General features: G+C 36.5%; 2 protein-coding genes across 6 annotated transcripts in view; both read left to right on the forward strand.

The window, feature by feature from the left end:
- LOC136243811 (NACHT, LRR and PYD domains-containing protein 3-like) overlaps positions 1-8431 on the forward strand; it is a 75620-nt gene extending 67189 nt beyond the window's left edge. Inside the window, exon 5 of the mRNA XM_066035421.1 lies at positions 8082-8431. Coding sequence (XP_065891493.1) covers positions 8082-8095 — 14 coding nt within the window. The 3' untranslated portion in view covers positions 8096-8431. The remainder of the gene's footprint in view (positions 1-8081) is intronic.
- Positions 8432-11917: 3486 nt separating this feature from the next.
- The window catches only part of LOC136246924 (uncharacterized), a 56511-nt gene continuing 45775 nt past the window's right edge, over positions 11918-22653 (forward strand). For 4 of the 5 annotated variants that reach the window (XM_066038520.1, XM_066038525.1, XM_066038524.1 and 1 more), the window contains exons 1-3: positions 11918-11969; positions 12019-12099; positions 16742-16834. In XM_066038520.1, coding sequence (XP_065894592.1) covers positions 16783-16834 — 52 coding nt within the window. In that variant the 5' untranslated portion in view covers positions 11918-11969; positions 12019-12099; positions 16742-16782. The remainder of the gene's footprint in view (positions 11970-12018; positions 12100-16741; positions 16835-22653) is intronic. The other variant, XM_066038522.1, reaches the window with a different exon arrangement.

Consider the following 22653-nt stretch of genomic DNA (forward strand, 5'->3'; position numbering starts at 1 on the left):
GTTTACTGATAGTACTTCAAGAGTTGGAAAATATTTATTCACTGAGAAGTTTTACAATAAATTCCATCAATATTTTAGGCAACACATGTGCAGATCACATCGCACACATTATTGCAAGCAATAAAAGCTTAGAGAATGTTGAGATTGCTAATTGCAATCTGAAAGAAACAGCAATTGTACAAATATCTAAATCTATTAAAACTGCTAATTCACTTTTATATTTGGACTTGAGTAATAACATTATATCAAATGTGGCAGCTGGTAAACTAGCAAGTGCTCTGAATGAGATTACGACTTTAAAACATCTTGATCTGTCAGGTACTAAACTACAAGAATCAGATATCATCGGTATAATGCAAGGTTTAAGCAATTGTAGATTACAGTATCTGTTGTTAAACAACTGCAACATTACAAAGAGTGTCGCTACTGAAATAGCGCTGTGTGTTCCAGTAAATTTTACATCTCTAGTAAGTTTAGAATTGTCGAATTGTAAGTTGGTAGAAGTATCACTACTATGTATTCTTGAAGCTTTAACAAGTTTATCATCACTTTGTAAACTGAACCTAAGTTATAACATCATCACTGAAATGGTAGCTGTTAAGCTTGCAAAAGTTATAACAAATAATCCAACAATAACAAATATTAGTCTAACTCCATCGGATAGTAGCATTACTAAAGTAATGTCATCTTGTACAACACTATCAGCATTAAAATGTATTGATTTTAAGTTTCTTATTAATAGTATAAAATTTAGTAAATTGGCAAAAGATTGTCTTGAGAATATACTTTTCATGGTTAAAATTGACTATGTAGATGATGAATATGCCTCTATTGGAAAAGATGTCAGAGAAATATCGCATTGGACATATACAAACTGTAGCAATAGAGAAATGTTTAATTGTCTAGAATCATTATCGTCGTTACACCACCTTGATGTGAACACCAGCACAATTACATACAATGTGATTTCTAACACTATAAAAAATAACATTGGCTTGAAGTACATTAACATTTCAAACTGCTGCTGGCAAGAGTCATGTAGCACTGTGACAGCTGAGGACACAATTTATGTTGAAATTATAGTTGGAGATGACATCGACACGTTCTATGTAATAGCAAAGAGTTTATCTTCTCTTCAGCAGATAGAGTACCTTGACATTAGTGGTAATAAAATAACCAACAAAATTGCACGAGCTATAGGAACTACAATCCATAACAATAAAAGATTACAGCATCTGAACTTATCCAATTGTCAATTACAAACTACTGGGTTTCTTACAATTTTGAATGCTCTGAGTAGTGTAAACAACTTGTCTTACCTTGATGTAAGTTATAACCACTTTTCTAATGAAGTTTCTAAACTATTTACTGGAGTGATTAAAAGCAACAGAAAGCTTGTACAGTTAAATTTGAGCAACTGTAAATTAATCGAAGGAGAGTTTTTAAATGGAATATTGCCTCAGCATCTTGTACATACAAGACATTTGAACTTTAGCAGAAATATCTTAAGTTGTAAAATTATATCAGCATTAGGATTAATTATTATTAGCAATGCTAATTTGCAATGGTTTGATATTAGTCACTGCAAACTGTCAGAGGAAGGGATGAAAACAATTACTAGCTGTCTAAAAATGATTAATTCTTTAAAGCATCTTAATATTAGCTGTTGTGCAATACATTCGTCTTCAGCTGATGACTTAGCAGCTGCACTATCATGTAATAGAGGATTGGAACATTTAAATCTGGCTGATTGTCAAGTACAAGAAATGAGTATTATAAAGATTTTGCAAGAGTTAGCAAAGAACTCTACACTGAAATACTTAAATCTAAAGTCTAATTTGCTTTGTGCTCCGATATCATCATCATCACATAAATATCAGTATGTATCATCTAAAGCTATTATGGAGTTAGTTGGTGTTGTCAACAACAACATGAGTTTGGAATATATTAACTTATCTAATTGTGGATTATTAATATCAGAAGTTACGGATATTGTTGCAGCTCTTAGTGGTTTATCACATTTACAATATATTGATATCAGTCACAGTATAATAACTGATGAAGCTACAGTTGGAATATCATCTGTTATCACCAACAATCCATCATTAGAACATTTCTGTATGAGTAACTGTAGCATGAAGGAGGATGTTGTTGAAAAGGTGACTAAGGCACTTGTATTTAGCAGATCTTTACACACACTTGATCTTGGTGGCAACTGCATGAATGAATTAGCTGCTAAAAATGTATCTACTACAATTAGCAATAGTCAGCTGTTAGAACACTTAAACCTGTCAAGCTGTTCTCAGAATTGTTTTAACTTTTATGACACCATGTTTGATCATTTTAAAAACCTTAAATACTATATCAAATATCTTGATTTGGGATCAAATCCAATAAACTATCATGGAGCTAGGGATTTAGCATCTTTCTTCTGTGAAAGTTTTGTGATTGAATATATTGACTTTTCTAATTGTAATTTATCAGAATTTAGTTTGTTAAAAATTCTTTCTTCACTACAAGCAATTAGATCTTTGCGTCATCTCAATTTAGGAACTAATGTGGTCACAAAAGAATCGGCAGTTATTTTAAAGCATGTTATAGTGGCAAATAGAGATTTGAAGTACCTTCTTTTACCTAGTTGTGATCCCTCAGGACATGTACTTGAAGAAATCATTTGTGTCTGTGGAATGATGGAGTATCTTGACTTCAGTTACAATGTCATAAGTGACCATGCTGCATATGATTTATCAATTGTTATCGATCAAAGTGTATCATTGCAGTATTTGAATATCAATAAATGTACCATAACTAGAGATGGTAAAGAGTTTGTCACTAAGGCAATAGCAGATGTTGAATGTTTGCAATGTAGTGTGGTGGATGAAAATACTCTTCAACATATTAACGTGGCAGTGTTTAACAATGCCATATTGTTCATCTTTTCTCTTAGCAATCACCAAATATCAGCAGACTTGGAAATTTTTAATGTAGTTAAACCATTGTATTACATTAATTTTACACCATTTAATTGTAGTATTACAGAGGAATTACCAAAGTATGTTGAGTCAGCTTTTTTCTCTAAAGGGATGGTATATTTAAGTATTGCAAATTGTGACTTGGGAGAATGCAGCTTATTTGTCATATTAGAAGCAGCAAAGCACATCAACACACTACAGTGCCTGAATTTAAGGTCAAGTAGAATACCTCTAGAAGCAATGGGTGATATAGTTTTGACAATTCTCCGTAATGTTGGAATTAAAAAATTTAATATATGTGATTGTGAGCTGTCAGGGTTTCAAATTACAGCCATGCTTAAAGCTCTTTCTACTCTGAGAGGGTTACGGTACCTGGATATCTCACATAATATAGTAAGTGAAGAAGTTGCAGTTGAACTAGAAACTGTTGTCATTAACAACACATCACTGGAGTATTTGAATGTGAGCACTTGTGGCTTGAAAGACAGCATCATCAGTATAATTTCTCATGCTCTTTCTAATAGCACATCTCTAGTATCACTTGATATTAGTAATAACCATATTACTACTGTAGAAACTGCAAACCACCTAGCTGCTGTTGTACGCAAACAAGCAAAGCTGCAAACAGTAAACTTTTCAAACTGCTTTGACGGAGAAATCATTCACAAAACGCTTGATAGTTTTGAAATAACTAGAACATTAAAATTTATTAATTTGGAGTCAAACAGCATTTCTTACAGCTCTGCTAATATAATTAAATCTTTTCTGAGTGAAAACACTATGATTGAGTATTTGAATCTGTCTAACTGTGGTATTCCACCTGCTGGACTTCTTAACATTTTGTCTGTTCTTGGACAGGTTACCACACTGCAGTATCTGATATTAGCATCCAATGCCTTCACTAACAGTATGACTAGAAAAGTAAAGGCAATCATAGAGAACAACAAAACATTGAAGCACATGGACTTGTCTGATTGCAAGCTATCACTGTTACAGTTGACCTCATGTTTATTACTGAGTTGTCACAGTTCAATCCAACATCTTAATCTGAGTTTGAATAGTGCTGATTTAACTTTTGAATTTGGTAATGCAAATTTGGTAACATTTGACAATGAAAAGTTGATGTACTTGGATTTATCATACTGTAAATTGCCTTACGTAGCTGTCAATCACATTTTCATGCTATCAAGTTACTGTAAATCACTGACCCATTTAAATCTACACTCTTGCACCATCACTGAAAAAGTATCACTCAAAGCTTTACTTTACAATAAATACAGTTTGCAGTATTTAAATGTGTGCAGCTGTAATTTACAGGAGGAACAAATTATTGTGATTGTTGAATGCTTGCGAAAATCTAATTCACTTCAGCATCTCCTTCTGAACTCTAATATTATTACAGATGTGGCAGCAATCCAAATAGCATCAATGATAATAAGTAGTATTTCACTGAAACAGTTAGCATTGTCTGATTGTGAATTGGAAGAATTGGGATTATTAAATATTTGCAAGTCTCTACAAAAAATATCATCCATACAACATCTCGATTTAAGTTACAACATCATCAGCGATGAAGTAGCTGTTAGTATTGCATCATCTCTTTCTAATAATACATCACTAGAGTATTTGGACATGAGTTACTGTACTTGGCCAAATAATGGGTTAGCAATAATTCAATCAACTTTAGATCTTCAAAAGCTCAATAAGTTAAAAGAAGCTGATTTCACCACATGGTGATGTTACATGTTCCAATAACTCATTAAGTAATTGTATAGTTTTTCCTTTTTTTTGTCATGTAGCTTTTCTTAATATGACCTTTTCCATGCACCTTAGCTATGTATTGCACATACTGATACAGAAAAATTTTGTTAGTTTATATTTTTGCTAAGCTTCAAAAGCTTTTCATGGAATTTAACTTCACACAGTTCATTTAGCATGTACTTATTATATTATGTAAACATTTATAGCTATACGCTTTGTATTTATCAGCCACGTTAATTTTTTGTATGCACATAATTATTATCTTTCTGATTTATAAGTATTATAACCATGAAGTCATGTACCATGAAGAAGGCTATTGAGTCATTGTCAAGAAGGAGAAATTTGTAAATTGCATGATCGGTATAAATGTGACTGAATTCCCGGCTTCGATGCACAAAGCTTTGTTAGGAGATACATATGGCAATTTTAAGTAATCATTGTGTATTAACTTCCCAGTGCCTACAGCTGTGCAAACAAAATTTGCACCAATTATTCATCTATTTACTAGCTACAGTATCACTGTGTGGGTGTATAAGTTTCTGGTACCCAAAATATGCCCTGTTTTGGGCAACATTATTCGAGCGGGTAATCAAAGGTAGTAGTAATAGGGGTAGTGGTTGGGCTTAGGCCACTCCAAATAAATTTTCTGTTTCCCGTCCTGGACTCAAGCATATTTGCATGCGGGCGGGCGGTTCATTTCCATTATTTCATTATAAGATTGGCAGCTTTTCAAGCCATTATTTGCCATAAAAGCATGCTTAAGCTTTTCAAGTTACAAAAATAGTGCAAACGTGAAGTTTGTGCATAGCACTGCTGACACGTGAGCTGACAGTTTCAAGATTACTAAGCCGCTCAGCCGCAGGGGCGGATCCAGAGTTTGGAAAGAGGGGGGCACCTTTCTGAAAAACAGTTGAAGACCAAAAAAACTTGCTGAAAACCAGTTGAAGACCAAAAAAAAAAAAAATTAAAAATGGTCACGACAATAATAGCTAGTTATCCTTACCAACTATATCACGTCTGTTATGTAGAATAAAATCCTATTTATAGCTTCATAGGTAAGCTACACTGCCTCATGAACATTGTGACTGCTTTATTAGAGTAATTGACTGCTCTATTAGAGTATCTCGATCTTGTATGCAATTTCTTGAAGGGGGGGGGGGGGGGGGGGGGGGGCATTTGCCCCAAATGCCCCATCCTGGATCCGCCACTGAGCCCATATGCAAGAATAACCAGAAAATAATGGAAGAATACGGAATAATAGAATATTTAGAGCTGACAGTAACTAGATGCGGGCGGTGGACGGGAAACAGAGAATTTATTTGGAGTGGCCTTAATAGGAGTATAAAATGGAGCAAGAAGACGAAAGGAATCCAGAGGCCAAGCTTGGGCCCTCCATGGGCCTCAAATCATTCCAAATTGATGGAGAACACTATTGGCGAGCTCTCTGTGAAATCCCAGCTCACTATACACCATTATAACAAAGCCATGGCCATTTAATGGCGCCAATTTTTCACTCGTGGCTTTGACAGGGTCGGAAGAAAGCTGCTGCAGAAACCAGACTTGCCAGTCCAGAAGGAATACATAGTGGAATATAATGTATTAGACCAGCAATCCATTTCTGGTAAAAACTTAAGTTTGATTTTGTGTGTGTGGAAGCCAGGTTGTATGAAATCCGGTCACAAATGCAGTTGGCGGTCTGTTGCAGTTATTATACAGTAATAAGACATGTGTAAACAACATAAGTACAGTGCATCTCTGTGTATGTTCATCATAAACAGATCTAGGAGGTAGTGTTGGGGGAATGGAAAACCCGAGGAAGAGTAAGATAATTTATTCCACTAAGAGTTAATTCAGTTGATAGGAATGGACTATGAAACTCAATGGTACACATAATATGTATGCTGTATTCTTTCACGTCACTTTGGTTGAGAGCACCAGACTATTATGTTTCGATTATTCACCAATTATGCTATATAAAGCTCAACCCATATTATGTTCATAATTATATATGTCCAACATTTGTGACTGGATTTGCGAAAAGGGGTCTTCCACTACTATGGACTTGGAAGACCATAACTTAGTGTTCAAGAATGTATATATATACAAACCTGAAATTTTCTCTGTCTATTATTTTGTTGGTGCTCACTACTGAGTAGAGTACTGACCAAATTTCAAATCAATAACATTTTCCAATTTAAAGTTGTGATTTATGAATTGTCAATGTTTGTAAATTGGATATACATGGAAGACCTCATTTTGCAATCCAGTCAAACTTATGCCTGATTTGTCTTTCTGAATGACTTTTGGCTTGCAATGATGGTAAATAAATTGCTTCAAGCCTGCAAATGAATCTGTACAATTTGGCTGCTTGTGTATTACGTACATAACATTAGTATAACAACACGTCAAATGGCTACCTGGCTGCTCTATTAGAGTTTCTGACTATTGTATTCATTAGTATTTTACAGAGGGAGTCGACATTTTTAGAGAGACAATGCATTTTTTAGACAAGGTTTTATAGTTTAGCTATATTATTCTGCTTACTACACTAGCGTAATGCTTTATGTTTCAAAGTATCTATATATTATGCTAAAAAATATGTTGGCATCATAGGCTGGTGCTTAAATGAAAGACACTTATATTCTGTTCATATGTTCTGGAAATTTTACTCCCTACTGATAGTAGGACTGAGTTACATATGCTCAAAAGTTTGCCCAAAATGCTTTCAGGAATTTCCAAAATGTTCATCTATTATGATCAGTGTTCCTATTATGCTTGCATTATGCTCCTAGGTCAAGAAAATGTCTTACAATCATCTCGGAGCATTTTAATCAGTGAATGCTCTATTATTTCACTACAAAGTGACTGTTCTATTAGAGAGTATCAATTTAAGGAGTTATGTACAATGAATATGAGTATCAATCACTGCTCTATCAGGCAGTATCAATCTATTTTCATGAAAATAAGTCCCATGGTTTGAAATATTCATCTAATATGCCATTATACTAGCATAGCACTCCACCCTATTATGCATTTGGTCTGTTTTTTGGTGTCAATATTCTTATAAGAATAAATGTCTGCACAGTTTATTTTTGTTGTAAATTATGTAAATGTAACAGGCCATGCAAGTAAAGAACCTGAATGTAAACTGTTGTGATACATTTCATAAATTAACTACTATAGTAGCTAACCGTTCAATGTGTCGGGAGCTGCATTGTGCAGCTATAATGAAACGTTGTACATGTGGTAAATACAGTGACTTATATTTAATTAAAAACGACTGTGTATGTCTATATACATATAAAGCTAAGAGTGAATTCACAACAATTATTAGGTACATGTTGACAGATGCTGCTGGATGATATTCTTCACAGTGCAGGATATTAGCTACCTACAAATTGATGTTACATTCACAGGCATAGCAACGCAGGTAGAGGCAAGGGAGGCACATACCTGTAGCAAGTCAACAGATGCTTCTGGATTTTTCCTCGTCATTCCCTTTGTTTACAGGAATTAGCCTTCTCACAGATCCCCAGTTGGATGGCACTTGCAATAAAAGACTGTAGATTTACAATTTTATAATTAATAATTTTTAGTTGCTGCATATACAACAGAACATATACATAAACATGTACAAATACAAAAGTATTTTACACTACAGCTAGTATGCTATTACAGCCTACCAGCATCAAAAAGTTATATAAGGAAGGTCAAGGTGTGGGTGTTTTATTAGGGACACACAACATGAAAAGTAATGTTTGACCAAAATAATTATGTTGAAAGTTTAGCTCTCAAAGCATCAAGACAAAGACAAACCATAGGAGGAAGAGCATTCCACAAACATGGAAGATTTTTAAGTAAATGTGATGAGATGATTTTATTTGTATTAGGTTCTGGTATTAACTAATTTTAAATGGGTTAATTGTGTTGTGTATACTACGTATATGGTTGAACTTAATTATAACCCACTCAGTAATGTCAAATATAGAGGATGGCTAGGTTAAAGATTTGACAAACTGGACAAAAAACATTAGGTCATTTCATTCATCAGAAGACTATAGTACAATAAGAAGACATATATATTGTCGTTTAATATGTATCTGGTGGATCTACATTGGATTTAGGCCTGAGTCAAATATGCTCAAAAATTTGTGTAAATTATTTTCAGGAATTTCCCAAAATTTTCATCTATTATGCTCTTCATTGTTCCCATTATGCTAGCATTATGCTCCCAGGTTAGCAACATTTCTTGCAATTATCTTTGAACATTTTGATCAGTTAATGCTCTATTAGAGTAGTTCACTACAAAGTGACTGTTCTATTAGTGAGTATCATTCTAAGGAGCTATTTGAGTGCAGTTTCCACTGACTGCTCTATTAGGAAGTATCGGTCTATTTCTAATTAAGCTCCATAGTTGAAATACTTACTTACAAAGCTGGTATTATGCTGGCATAGTACTATAGCCTATTATGCTTTTTTATGCTGGCATATTTTACGCAGGCCTAGTTGGATTCTTTACAATAATTATATAACGGTGTATGGAATATGTCTTGTTCTAAACTTAGACTAAATTCTACTTAGGCATATTTGCATGTGGGCCGGTGGTCCATTTTCATTATTCCATTATAAGACTGGCATCTTTTCTAGCCATCATTTGTGTGGCACAGCTATAAAAAAGCTTCATAAAAGCATGCTTAGCTTGTACTTTCTTTTAGTTGCAAAAATAACACAAACATGAATTTGTGCTGACTTGATAACACTGTTGACATGTGAGCCGACAGTGGTACAAGATATGATAGCTTTTTACTGAGTCTGTACAGAATGCAAGAATAACTGGAAAATAACGTTCAGTTTTTTGGGCCACTGGCACAGGTTGCCAGTGGACCTTCAGCATACCTGTAACCACTAATCTGTTGTAACAATGTATTCTGTACGCTGTAAAGTCAACAATAAATAAATAAATAGCTAATGGAAGAATACAGAATATTGGAATATTTACAGCTTACAGTAACCAAATGTGGGTGCTGGATGGGAAACAGAGAATTTATCTGGATTGGCCTAAAGTATTACCAGTTTTAACTGTATGTTATAAGCCCAATGACTTAATTGTAGGGCCTATGATATTGATATAAAATCTTTAAGCAGGCTATAGGATCAGGTGTCCTACTGACCTTCAGCACTTGTGCTGTAAAGTCTTAATAAATTTGAGGTGTTCTGACCAAGGATATCTTTGATGGAGCTTTTTGATTGAATTGGTACAATATACAATGAATAAGCAGCTTGTCACAGGATCGAAAGTGTACTACTCACCATAAAAGATGTGTTAGCTAGATAGTATGGATCTTTCACCTAAAGCCCTGAGTATTGTAATGTACTTTTTGGCACATGTTGCCAACAGACCATTGGTGTTTTCACGCTATTAAATAAATAGACATTAAGGTTTAACAAATACTATATTTCAGAGTCTCACCTTGGATTTGCAAAGACAAAGTCTACAACTTTAGTTAATACAGTAGCTAAGAGTCCTTGTGGCTGGAGACGAAGTCAAATGTCTTTTGTAGCTACTATACGTATATCAGCATCCATATTGCCATAGGTATAGCTAGAAAGTTCACAAAACTTATGAGCAACTAAGTAAATTAGTTTGTACGAGTCAGTATGACTTTTTTCAAAACTTTTACCGTATATAGCCTAAATATTTCGAGCTTGAACAATGTTGCTAAAAAATAACTGAAATTTTCGTGGATTTGCAAACACTCCCTAAGGCCCCTATTTGGTGATTATTAGTTTCTCATCCACCGCCCGCATCCTTCTTAAGCTACGCATGGTAAGCCATTATTTACTCTGTGCATGCTCAGAAGAACACGTGATACCAAACTGATACAATTTTTTGTTGATGAACGCTACAATGCGCTATATATCGCCAGGAGAACTGTTGTTTTCCTTAGAAAATTGCTGCAGTACCATGGAGTTGCAATCGTGTTCTATCGACTTCATCAAAGCAGACTTTCAGTTGACTGTCGAAAAACAGTTGGCGATCACGAAAAGTAGTTATTATTTATTATCTACTTTACCAGTTAGGCACTGGAGGGTGTACACAGAAGGCAGAGCCTGTTCGAGGTGTTTACCCATAGCCTAGGAGCCTAAGCGAAAATCTTTGAGCTAAATATCCTAAAGTGAAACGGGACAAATACCTAGAAGGGGTGATGAAGGGGTGAAGTAGAATCAGCTGGTGAAGGAAATGTTTGTAGTAAGAAAGAAAGACAATTTAGACAAGGTCTGTACATCAGTGTGTTAATATTATAGAATAATGGCATAATGGTAATACCCTCCCGCCCGCATCATAATAATTAGAAAGGCTGGATGAGAAACTAATAATCACCAAATAGGGGCCTAAATGTATTAGATTATATGGAGGTAAAAATATTTCGAGTGTAAAATTTTCGCTGATAACACTCAAAACCACGAAATCAGCGAAAATTTTCCCCCTCGTACTATATATACGGTACCGTACGCAAGGAAAATTTGATGTCAAAAAAAATTTGACGAATCGGTTTAATTCGTCAAATTTAAATTCGTAAAATGTTTATAAGCGCCCTTAAAAGTGCAGGTTTTGCCTACCCTTTTCTGTTACACCTTATCAGTCAGTCAGTAAGTCAAGTCATTAGGTCTAAGTCCCTGAAATTAGGTTAGGTAATCCTAAGCAATGGCGGATCCAGGATGGGGCATTTGGGGCAAATGCCCCCCCCCCTCCCCTTCAAGAAATTGCATACAAGATCGAGATACTCTAATAGAGCAGTCAATTACTCTAATAAAGCAGTCACAAGCAGTGTAGCTTACCTATAAAGCTATAAATAGGATTTTATTTTACATAACAGACGTGATATATTTGGTAAAGGATAACTAGCTATTATTGTTGTGACCTTTTTTTTTTTTTGGTCTTCAACTGTTTTTCAGCAAGGTGCAGAAAAACTGCAGACTCTGGATCCGCCCCTGCTAAGGCTGCAGCACATGTTGCTGTCACCTTCAGTGCTGGTCACTGTAAAGTGCTAATAATAAAATAATAAAACAATTTCTTGATTTTCGTCAACATTTTATTCGTCAAATCTGCTGAAGTCTGAATTCGTCAAATTTTTCTTACGTCAAAATTTACGGTAATGAGCATTAAGGAACGCACGCGGAAATAATTTCTAATTGAGCGCCTCCTCTCCAAATATTTAAGAAGTGTTTCTTACGGTAAATTGTCTATCTACTGCTATAGGAATTAATCACTGAAGTATTACAGGTGTGTATACCCTCCCTGAGGTTGCCTGACGGATAACAGGATATCGTGATCACTCCATTTGATTTTCGAGAAGCCGTACAAGTGAGGGGCGTAACTAGTGTTTTGAGGACTTATTGTTGTACGAACGCAGCATTATTTCTGTGCAAAACTTCAGTACAAAAGGCACAGGTAAAGATTAGAAGGTTAAACGATTAAGCCACTCCAAAATATATTATCTGTTTGCATCCTGGACTCAGGCACAATTGCATGCGGGCTGGCGGTCCATTTTCATTATAAGATTGGCAGCTTTTCAAGCCATTATTTGCTTGTCACAGCTGCATATAAGCATGCTTAAGCTTGTTAAGTTGCAATAATTACACAAATGTGAATTTGTGCCGACTTGATTGCACTGCTGACATGTGGGTTGACACGATTACAAGATGGCTTTTACTGAGCCTTTACAAAATGCAAAAATAACCAGAAAATAATGGAAGAATACAAATTAATGGAATGTTTAGAACTGACAGTAATCATATGTGGGCGGTGGATGGGAAACAGAATTTTTTGGATGGTGATTTTCTGTTTTTCATCAGAACATTCCAACTGTAGGATGCAGGTGGGCGGGTCATTACCATTATCCTAGTATTTGCCACAATAGCTAGCTATAGACTTATTTTCATACCTCTATGTACTCTCCAGGGCCTGATACTCTCTCCATAACAGGCAATTTGGTTTGGCAGCTGTCTTCTTTTAGATATAGCTCCATATCATTGTCCTTCGTCACATGATCAGCTCCACTCAAGGATCAACTTCTTACTTGTAAAGTTTATTGCACCAATCTTTCACGTTCTCTTGGCTTTAATGTTGCTTATTAGTTTAACCCAGCTAGCAGGTCTTACCCTGTTGCCAGCTGGTTGCTACCATCCATAGATGGTGGTTGTTTTGGTAGGTATGCAGGGTTCTGTGGATTCTCCTATTTATTCTCAAATATGTCCAATTCCAATACTTTTCATAATGTATACAGCATGTTTTACTACGAAGGCTTGGAGGTAGGAATGCTTGGGGATTCTGACATTCTTTAAAACCACAAGAATTTCTACATGCCACAATACACCTAATAGAAACCCTGCACTGTCACACCCTGAGCTAGCCTCAAGATGGAGAAGGTAACAAAAGAAAAAATGTGGGATTTCCTAGCTCTCCCGACAGGGACTGTCTGTGGTGCATGCTTTGCTTCTCCTCACACCCCCCGTTAATATATTTTTGGGAATCTATGTTGAGTTCCTTCCAACTATTTTTCCCTTTCTAACGCTATACAAGATAGGTACAGAGGGAGGTGGAGTGGGTGGGACAAACATCACTACACCATGCGTTCTCACACCTTTCTACACGCCTTTTCTTGTGACACATGCGCAGTATACTTTTTCCGATTATTGCCAGCCCATTTTTGCATGCGCACTAGCCCACACTTTACTTCAGTTGTGATGGAGCTTCATGAGGTTAGCCACTGTCATAATACATCCACGCATGCTTGAGTGCTCCATTAACCTAGTTTAACTAGTTAAACTTCAAACAATGCACAAGGTAGCTACTGTTGTAAGTGCAGCAATCTTGAAAACTGAACTGCACATCCTCAATATTTGGTTAATCAGATGAAATGATGGTTAAATCTTTAATAATGGGGAAATATGTACAACAGTAAAAATATGTGTGGACGCTGATGAAAAACAGAAAATCATTAAGTAGTGGCCTTAGCCTATTATACAGTCCAGCTAGTTTCTTTTAAATTGATTCAGAAGCTACACGTATAGTATCACCATGCTGCTGGCACGTGTTGTTGTATCAGCTAGTGACCACCAAGTATTACTACTTTTCAAGACATCTAAGCCATTACTGGTTTAATGGTTTTAGGCGAGCAAAAGATTAGTCGACAAAACACTTTAGATCACCAAACTTAGTCAACTCCAAATTGATTTCCTGGTTACCATCCTTCGCACAAATTTTGGCAATCAGGGCGGTCGGGAAATTCCATTATCCCACTATGAATTACACTCCTTCATATTAGCTAGTTACATGAGTAAAATAGCACAGAAATACTTGAAGTAGGTACATAACTTGCTGTATACTAAATTTCTATCACAAAGTGATTATGGCTGGTAGTATTTTTACTTTGTGTAGTAACTATAGTATGTGTAAAAAGTATCTATCTGGATAAAATGTCACGTGTTTTCTAAAACACTAAATTTTCTGACTTGCTAGAAAGACTATGCAGGCAGAGGATGAGAAGCAGGGAAAATCTATTTGAATAGTCTTAACATCAATAATATTGATCGCTGACATTGCAAACGTGCTTCTGGTTCATCATCTAAAACGTATCTGTCACTCCCTCCCTGAAAACTTGATATAGTAGGTGTTTAATAAAGGTATAACCTTAACAGCTCTGCACTGTTTGAGGTGATGATACATACACATGCAGACTCTACAGGTGTTGTAGCAGTATGTTTGTATTCACATTTGTATACCATCAAGATGAACTCAGGAAACAGACTTAAAAGTGTGCTGTATGTTTATCATAAACATTGCAGTAATAATTTTTATGGTTTCTTTAATGCAATTAATGCTGACCACCAAATATGTGGGTATTTTCCCAAAATATTCCCTTTACTGATATCATAACCCATTGTGGTCAGCTGTTACACTTCTGTGATCATTGTGTAATTTATGTACAATATCATTGTGCTAGGTATATGATGGTATGTACTTAGAAACAGTGGAAAATTAAAACTGAAAACTGAATTTGGTAAAAACTTTTAGAATTACTACTATAGTACACACCTCTACCTCTATGAATATGATAAAGATAATAAGACTACCTCTATGATAAGAAGAGCTGAATTAGGTTCTAAACTTAAAATCACACTGAATCCGACATCTCTGTAATCCATAATACCTCTGTAATCTGACATTGTTTTGTATAGTTAATACAGTGTATAGTGTACTTTGTGACCATGTCAAGTATGCCCTAACTCCATATGTAACCGGATCTGCGAAAACAGGACATAATCGCATTTTTTTGAATTCCTGTTTATTACATATTTATACTCCAATTAGCCAAGTGTACCCACTGGCCTTCATTTGCCAATAACTTTGGGAGTTACAGTCCTACAAAGTAGCATCAACAGAAAAATCGATTTGTACAGCAAGTATTGGGAAAATAAACTACAGGTGCTTACAAAACCTGTTGTAACTTACCAATGGATTGAGGTACAGAGCTAAGAATTTCACTATCGTGTTCGCCATAAGCAGGGGAATCAATTACTGGGTAAGGTTTTCCTTTACTTGCCCTTCTTCACTGCATACCAATGCGAAATTCATGAAGAAAAATTGATTGCATACGATCGCTTTGACATGACGTAAGCAAACGCTCATAACTTATGTATCCTTAGGTCTACTGCAACAAAACAAAGATTTTCCAACTCCTCTTGAGCAGGCGAATAAAATGATATCCAGGTTTTTATTTTTAGTCCCCTTTACTAAGAAAAAGAGGTTTAAAAATGTATGGAATTTATCAGTGATACGCAAGCATTTCACCTAATGTATTCAATGCTTTATACTGTAAATTTAGGCTTGTCCCTTTTTCGCAGATCCGTTCACATATTATAACCACTTAGTTTTCAAAAGATCCTAGTTAAACTGTAAGCTAGTGTATTTCATGACTAATTCACGTACAAGACCATCTAATGAGACTGTAATTTCTTGTCTCATTTTACTTTAGTTGAACTAATAATTATGTCATATGTAACCTGTTTAGTCAAAGTGCCTATGGACTAACATGACTATGGAATATCTTGATGGGATCTTGACCTGACATGCACCATATAGAACTTAAGTCTGTAGATTGAAGTGGCCTTGTTAACAAGGTTAGCTAGCTGCCTTATCATGATCATTATTACACAGTGACACATGGCCTGACTACTTATCTCATCAATTGGCAGAGGAATGACATGCAGTCTTCCACAGTCAATCTACTAAACCTTTTCTCCAACCATGTGAGGCTATGTACATTTTATAGTAACCATTTAGTATGTTAGCCAACAATCTGACAGTCCTAGACTATTATATTGCCATGAACTTATAAATCAACACCATAACTTAAAGTTTTCATTTGTTATTCTGCAAAGTACTATATACGTACATGTCAGTTAATTAATTGAGGAACTTATTTTGAAGTCATGATTAATGAAGAACAATTATTGAGATTTTTATTGGTGCGGTCGTGAGGTACAAGCCAGCTAATTTTGGACCTACTTCACATGTCCACTGCAATACAGTGATATTATTGTAGAGGTAGTCCTATAAAAGTTATCTTTGTATAGAGGTACCTATTAATATTATGAAGTTTTGACCAATTTCAATTTTCCCTATCCCTTTCAGTTGCTACGTTCAATTTCAGTTTACAGTTTCAGTTTCAATTTCCAATGTTTGGTATGCATAAGGCAATATATATATATATATATATATAGTGATTAGATTGTGTGATGAGTCCATAAAATATTGTATGGTTTGGTATTGTGATTACATTGATAGTTCCACCAAATCCTCTTTCCAACATGACAGAAATAATTATGATGAAATATAATATGCTGTCAGTGCAGTTTACAGAATCATATAACTATTTGTATGGGGCTGTATGCAGTATAATTATATATGCATCATTGTTCCCCAATTTATTTTACAACCACAGGATTACACGTATAGTAACCACGTGGATGGTACAACACTATCATGGAAAACTCTATTGATAGTAGCATGACTTGTGAGTCTCATCTTGTAACCAGTAAGTGTTCTGTTGTACTGCATACATTTATATGCCGCTTTCACAACTCACTAACAAGGTGTATAAATGCCACGTATCACTATTATCAGTGCTCATGAATGCAATAACAAGAAGCAGAGGTAGTATTGTATATCAAAAATATATCTCTCTTAAGAGGAAGTATATATTTGATATAATCCAAAACAGCCAAGCTGTAAAAAAAGAGTGCGGCCCTCAAAAAGGCTATGGTGAAAAAAGATGTGAAATCCAAGGTGGCGGCCAAGAAATGGCTGTGATGGTAGGTTAATGGTAAAAATTTTTATAACAACAATTCAGATGAATTTTGGTCCCAAAATTCATCTGAATTGTTGTTATAAAAATTTTTACCATTAACCTACCATCACAGCCATTTCTTGGCCGCCACCTTGGATTTCACATCTTTTTTCACCATAGCCTTTTTGAGGGCCGCACTCTTTTTTTACAGCTTGGCTGTTTTGGATTAGATTTCACTTCTTTTTGTATTTGTATATCCCAAAGCCAGCCTATGGCCAGCTTTGGGGCTTTTTTAACCTATCTTTTTTTTTCTTTTCCACAGGAAGAAGAAAAGATGAAGCAGATGAATACTTTAAATATTTCTGATTTTATCAATAAATGTACAGATTATATATATATAATACATATATTAATTACAGAACTCTACATATTGGTTTCTTTGTAACTGAACACTCTACAAGGTGAGTCCTTCTAGCTGATCTCTCTACAGGGTGAATTGTTTGTAGCTGAACTATCTACAAGGTAACTTCTTCTAGCTGATCTCTCTACAGGATGATTTGTTTGTAGCTGAACTCTCTACAAGGTAACTTCTTCTAGCTGATGTCTCTACAGGGTCACTAGTTAGTAGCTGAACTCTCTACAAGGTGACTTCTTCTAGCCGACCTTTCTACAGGGTAATTTGTTTGTAGCTGAACTATCTACAGGTGATTTGTTTGCAGCTGAACTGTGTACATGATGGTTTCTTTGCAGCTGAACTCTGTACAAGGTAATTTCTTCTAGCTGATCCCTCTACATGGTGGTTTCTTTGTAGCTGAACTCTCTACAAGGTGACTTCTTCTAGCTGAACTACGTAGTTGAACTCCCTACAAGGTAACTTCTTCTAACTGACTCTCTACAGCGTGAATTGTTTGTAGCTGAACTCTCTACAGGGTGATTTGTTTGTAGTTGATCTCTATACAGGTTACTATTTTCTAGCTGATCTCTTGAATTCTTTTCAGGGTGACTGCTCTATTAGGGTGACTGCTCTATTACAGTATCTCGATCTTGCACTGAGATTATTGTGCCCGCAACACTTGCTATTTTTTTTTTAGCAGTAGCTAATTCTTCCCTATTTAGTTTGCACAATTTGCACCGAAGCCTACCTATTTTGTAGTCCGGGACAGTGAACTCACCCTTAGACAAATCAATGATTAACCCAAGCCACTCAACAACATGTGATGGTTCCCACTGACTTTTTTTGTATGTTTACAACAAATCTGGCATTCTCAAGATCACTTTTAACTAGGGCACTATCTCTTATGGCTCTTTCTTTTCCCTTTACAGCTACGATCCCATCATCTAAGTAAATAATAGCCTTCAACCATCTTCCCCTCCATATTCTAATACGAGGTCTTAACATCTTAGTATACAGGTAACATGCACTGGAAAGCCTGAAAGGCAAGACTGTAGAAATTATCGTCCCATTGAAAGTCCGAAAATTTGTAGCACTCAGGGTGGATATCCACATGATGGTATCCTGATTTGAGGTCAAATTTGAATAGATATTCATCCTTATCAAACATAAGGGCAGCTACACGCAAGTCCTCATATTTAAAAGTTAATAAATGGAGAAATTTGTTAAGATACCTCAAGTTTAGAACTAAATGCAGCTTTCCTACAGCATTTGAAACCATGGATAGGGAGCTGCAAATATGGGCTGTTTATCTGTCCTGACCACACAACTGTTTTCAACCAGGTTGCTTACTACATTGTCCTGGTGTGCACTAGCTGAGTAAGCATTTTCAATACATTCAAGTACATTAGGTGGAGCATGCAGCATATCTCTCCAGAAAAGTAAGCATTGCTTAAGACATCCTTGCACCTCTGCTATTTACATACACTGTTCCATGGCTTTCTAGCTCCCAAAAGTGAGTTGTTTCCAAGGTCACTTGGCACCCAGACATGGTATTACTGGTATGTCAATGCTGGCCATCAAAACATTGCTTTACATCATGATCAACTGATTTTACATGTACCTCATCATCACATGCACTAGGTAATACTATGCTACTATCACACCTTGGCAACACAATGAGCACTCTGCTGAACTTGCAGCAGACAGGCAAACCTCAGCACTGCTTACCACAGGTTGTACAAAAGGATACCGTTTCATTGGCACATTCTTTGTTTTGTATGACCTCTGAGGCATCATTACCTATGGGGTAGTGCCCCACTGCTCTCTTCTGTCACCATAGTAGTAACTACTACTACTTGGGCTTGGGAATTCATTCCAGGATGGATCCCAATACTGAATGCATCTTCTCTTGTTGCCATACGCTCCTCCTCCATCTCTGGACACCTTTCTTAGCATCTATCATGCATTTTTTTTGGCATGGGATTCAACTCTGCTGATCTCTTTTTCATCCTCTAGGCTGGATGCTAACGGTTCTTCTTGATATTGGGCAACAGTACCCCAGCCAAAATTGGACCAATTGGTGATCTTGATATGCTTCTGCCTGGTAGCCAATTGTTTCATACCCTCTTACAGGCTTGTTGCTGCTTTTGTCAGGGATTCTTTCTCCTTGGGACCAGACGACTTGACTTTCGCCAACTCGGTGCGGGCACAACTAATTGCTTCCTCCACACCGCAGTTGAATTTATATTAGTGCTCGTGCCTCTCCCTGTAAAATTGGTAGCTGGTATTGCCAATCTTTCTGGCTGCTTCCTGTGATGTTTTCTCTAGAGCGACGTTCACCTTACGCTTTACTTCACCTTGCGCTTTACTTCAGCTATTGAGGCTGCCCCACTTCATGCCTGTACTTGTGGATTTCTTGCATAGCCAGGTTGAACTTCTCTTCTAGAGACATTTTATCACTTGATACAAGCTATCAGTCAACCTGTATTGTACACGTGGCATAGAATGAATTAATGCACACTATTCCACCCTTATATACAATGCGTCACGTGAGGATGTGATGCAACCACATATGGTATTCAAGTGGGAGCTTATTTTCTGTCTAATTCACTGCCACAAAATACATATTTCACAACTAGTGGAATGAAATCACCTCCTACCATCTCCATAACAGCCAGGTACTTTACATGCTTAGCCACCTTTCCAGCTGCAGCAGCCACACCAGCGCAAGAAGCAGAGGACGATATAAGTAGGTTGAGTAGTTCTGTGGACAGAGACATCAAAATAGACAGGATGACCTAGTTGATGGATCAGGATGGAATATATCTCCTGGATGTGTACTGTCATCAAAAGAGCACATTGCTCCTTATAAACTTCCAGATGGTCTTGTAACAAGGCATGATGAAGGATGTTAACCAAGATATCGTGGTGACAGATTCTCATAGGACCATGAGAGTAGCCTAAAAGATGGTCGCCAAAACAGTGTATAGAAGAGAGGTGTGCACATTAGGGAAAGGGGAAACACAGAAACTCTAAGCAGTAGACACAAACCAACAATGAACTCTGGACTGGGGATAGCTAACCCAAGAGAAGTTTGTGGATTGACTTTAGCCAGCCACTACTGGTACCACCAGAAGAGTGAACAATGGCAGTCAAACTAGCACAGCCCTGAATACTGCAAGGATCAAATGACGATTAAACTAATACTGATCTAAAATGGCTTGCAGATCATGCTGTGAAGCTGAAGAAATGGGAATGTCAGAGAACATTGAAGCAGAATCCTCATAAGAGAAATGATGGAACAATAAACACAAATTGGGAAGCTAAATCACGGATGCTACTGCATGACTCCTAAAAAGCAGCTGCAGTAGACTGGGTGGATTCTCATAAGCCTACACCACCCAGGCAGAAAGGAAAGCTGGCTTGGCACCAAGAAGGATCAAAAAAGACTGCACTGCGTAATATGACTATGACATTTGTGAAGGTTAAGGTCAAATTGACTTAGTGGTTGCAATGCAGAAAAAGGCTTGAAGAACATTGCTATACCTACCCTTGTGTGCCCAATACAATGCACGAGTTTTATTGAAATCATTGCAGGTAGTAATTTGGCCATGTTTGAGATCAGCATGGACAACCATAAAGTGTTAGCTGCCAAGTATGCAAACGGCCTAGAGGAATGGAGCTACGAACATTGTGCCAGTGGTGATGACTCACTGGAATTTACAGAACTGCTTTAGTAAGTATTATATAGCAATCTGACAAAGCACCAAGTTGATGAACAAGCTCTTCAAAGCTTCACACCTTGGACATGAACCAAGATGGGACGAACACTGCGAGGAATGTGAGATACAGCAGAGACCATTACATGATCAAGTAAAAAATTAAGCACTTCGGATTCTGTAGCAGGAGGTCCTTGAAAAGAGAGAAAGCGACTCAATGTCTAGATGGTCAAGTAAAGAAAGGGAATTAGCATCAGGAAGATGAACAGTTGGAGCTATTCTTGAAGCAGAATGAGGAACTCTAGGTACCTCCACCACCTCACTAACTGGTAAAAGTGGAGCATCACAGCATACACCATAACTAAGTAAACAACAACTGTGAAAATGGGAGTGGGAAGCCCACCGACAAGAAGGAAGAGAACAGACTAAAGGACTACATGACTCAAAGAAAGCAACACATGGGAAAACAAGCCTTGATAATAATGTGAACAGAATTATGTATAGCCAGAGTAAAGAACAGGATAAACAACGCTTACTACACAAAGGACAATGCCAGGAAGATGGAGAACTGAGAGGGATCTGAACTGGAAGATAACAGAAACAGCAAACAGGAAAACTGTTAGTTGTACTGTGAGTCACAACCTGCTGGAATTACACTACATGCAGGATATGCTGGAATAGAGGATGAATTAAAATTGACTGAAACAGGACCCACTAGAAACTTTTGCAAACCACTATTGGTGGTAACAGAAACATTAGATGTATCATTATTAACTGAAACAGAACTTACTAAAATATTATTCAATGGACCGCAACTAACTGGTACAGGACTTGCTGAAATAATAGAGAAATCACTATGACTAAAACAGGACTTACTGAAACATTAACTAGATAGTAGGGCTGAGCGATACTACCGTTTTAGCGATATATCGCGATATTTTGAAAGTATTGATATCGCGATATTTTGTTATTAACTATCGTGATACCATGCCTGTACATTACTATCATTAAAAATCCATTTGTTATGCAGTACTAGGCTAAGAATTCTTGTAAATGATAAAGTCCACCCATCTGGTTTCCCCTGCAGAGAGGTGTGAACACCATAACAACCTCAAAGCATGTGTTACAATAACTGTTACTGTAAACAAGGATGATAGTGGCTAGTTTGTTATCACCTATAAGGACTTCCTGCAGGAATGCTGAGCAATATGCTATGTAGCACCAGCTATGATTGACTTATTTGTAAGTATCGTGAACTATTCAGTATCGTGAATAGTGGCTTTAGTATCGATCGTGATACTAAAATGGCAGTATCGCTCAGCCCTACTAGATAGATCACTATTAATTGAGACAGGACTCGCTACAATATCGTTGCATGGGACACTATTGACTGGAATAGGACTTGCTGGAATAACAGATGAATCATTACAGACTAAAACAGGATATTAGAAATA

Source organism: Dysidea avara, chromosome 2 (genome assembly GCF_963678975.1).
Source record: "Dysidea avara chromosome 2, odDysAvar1.4, whole genome shotgun sequence".
NCBI lineage: Eukaryota > Metazoa > Porifera > Demospongiae > Dictyoceratida > Dysideidae > Dysidea > Dysidea avara.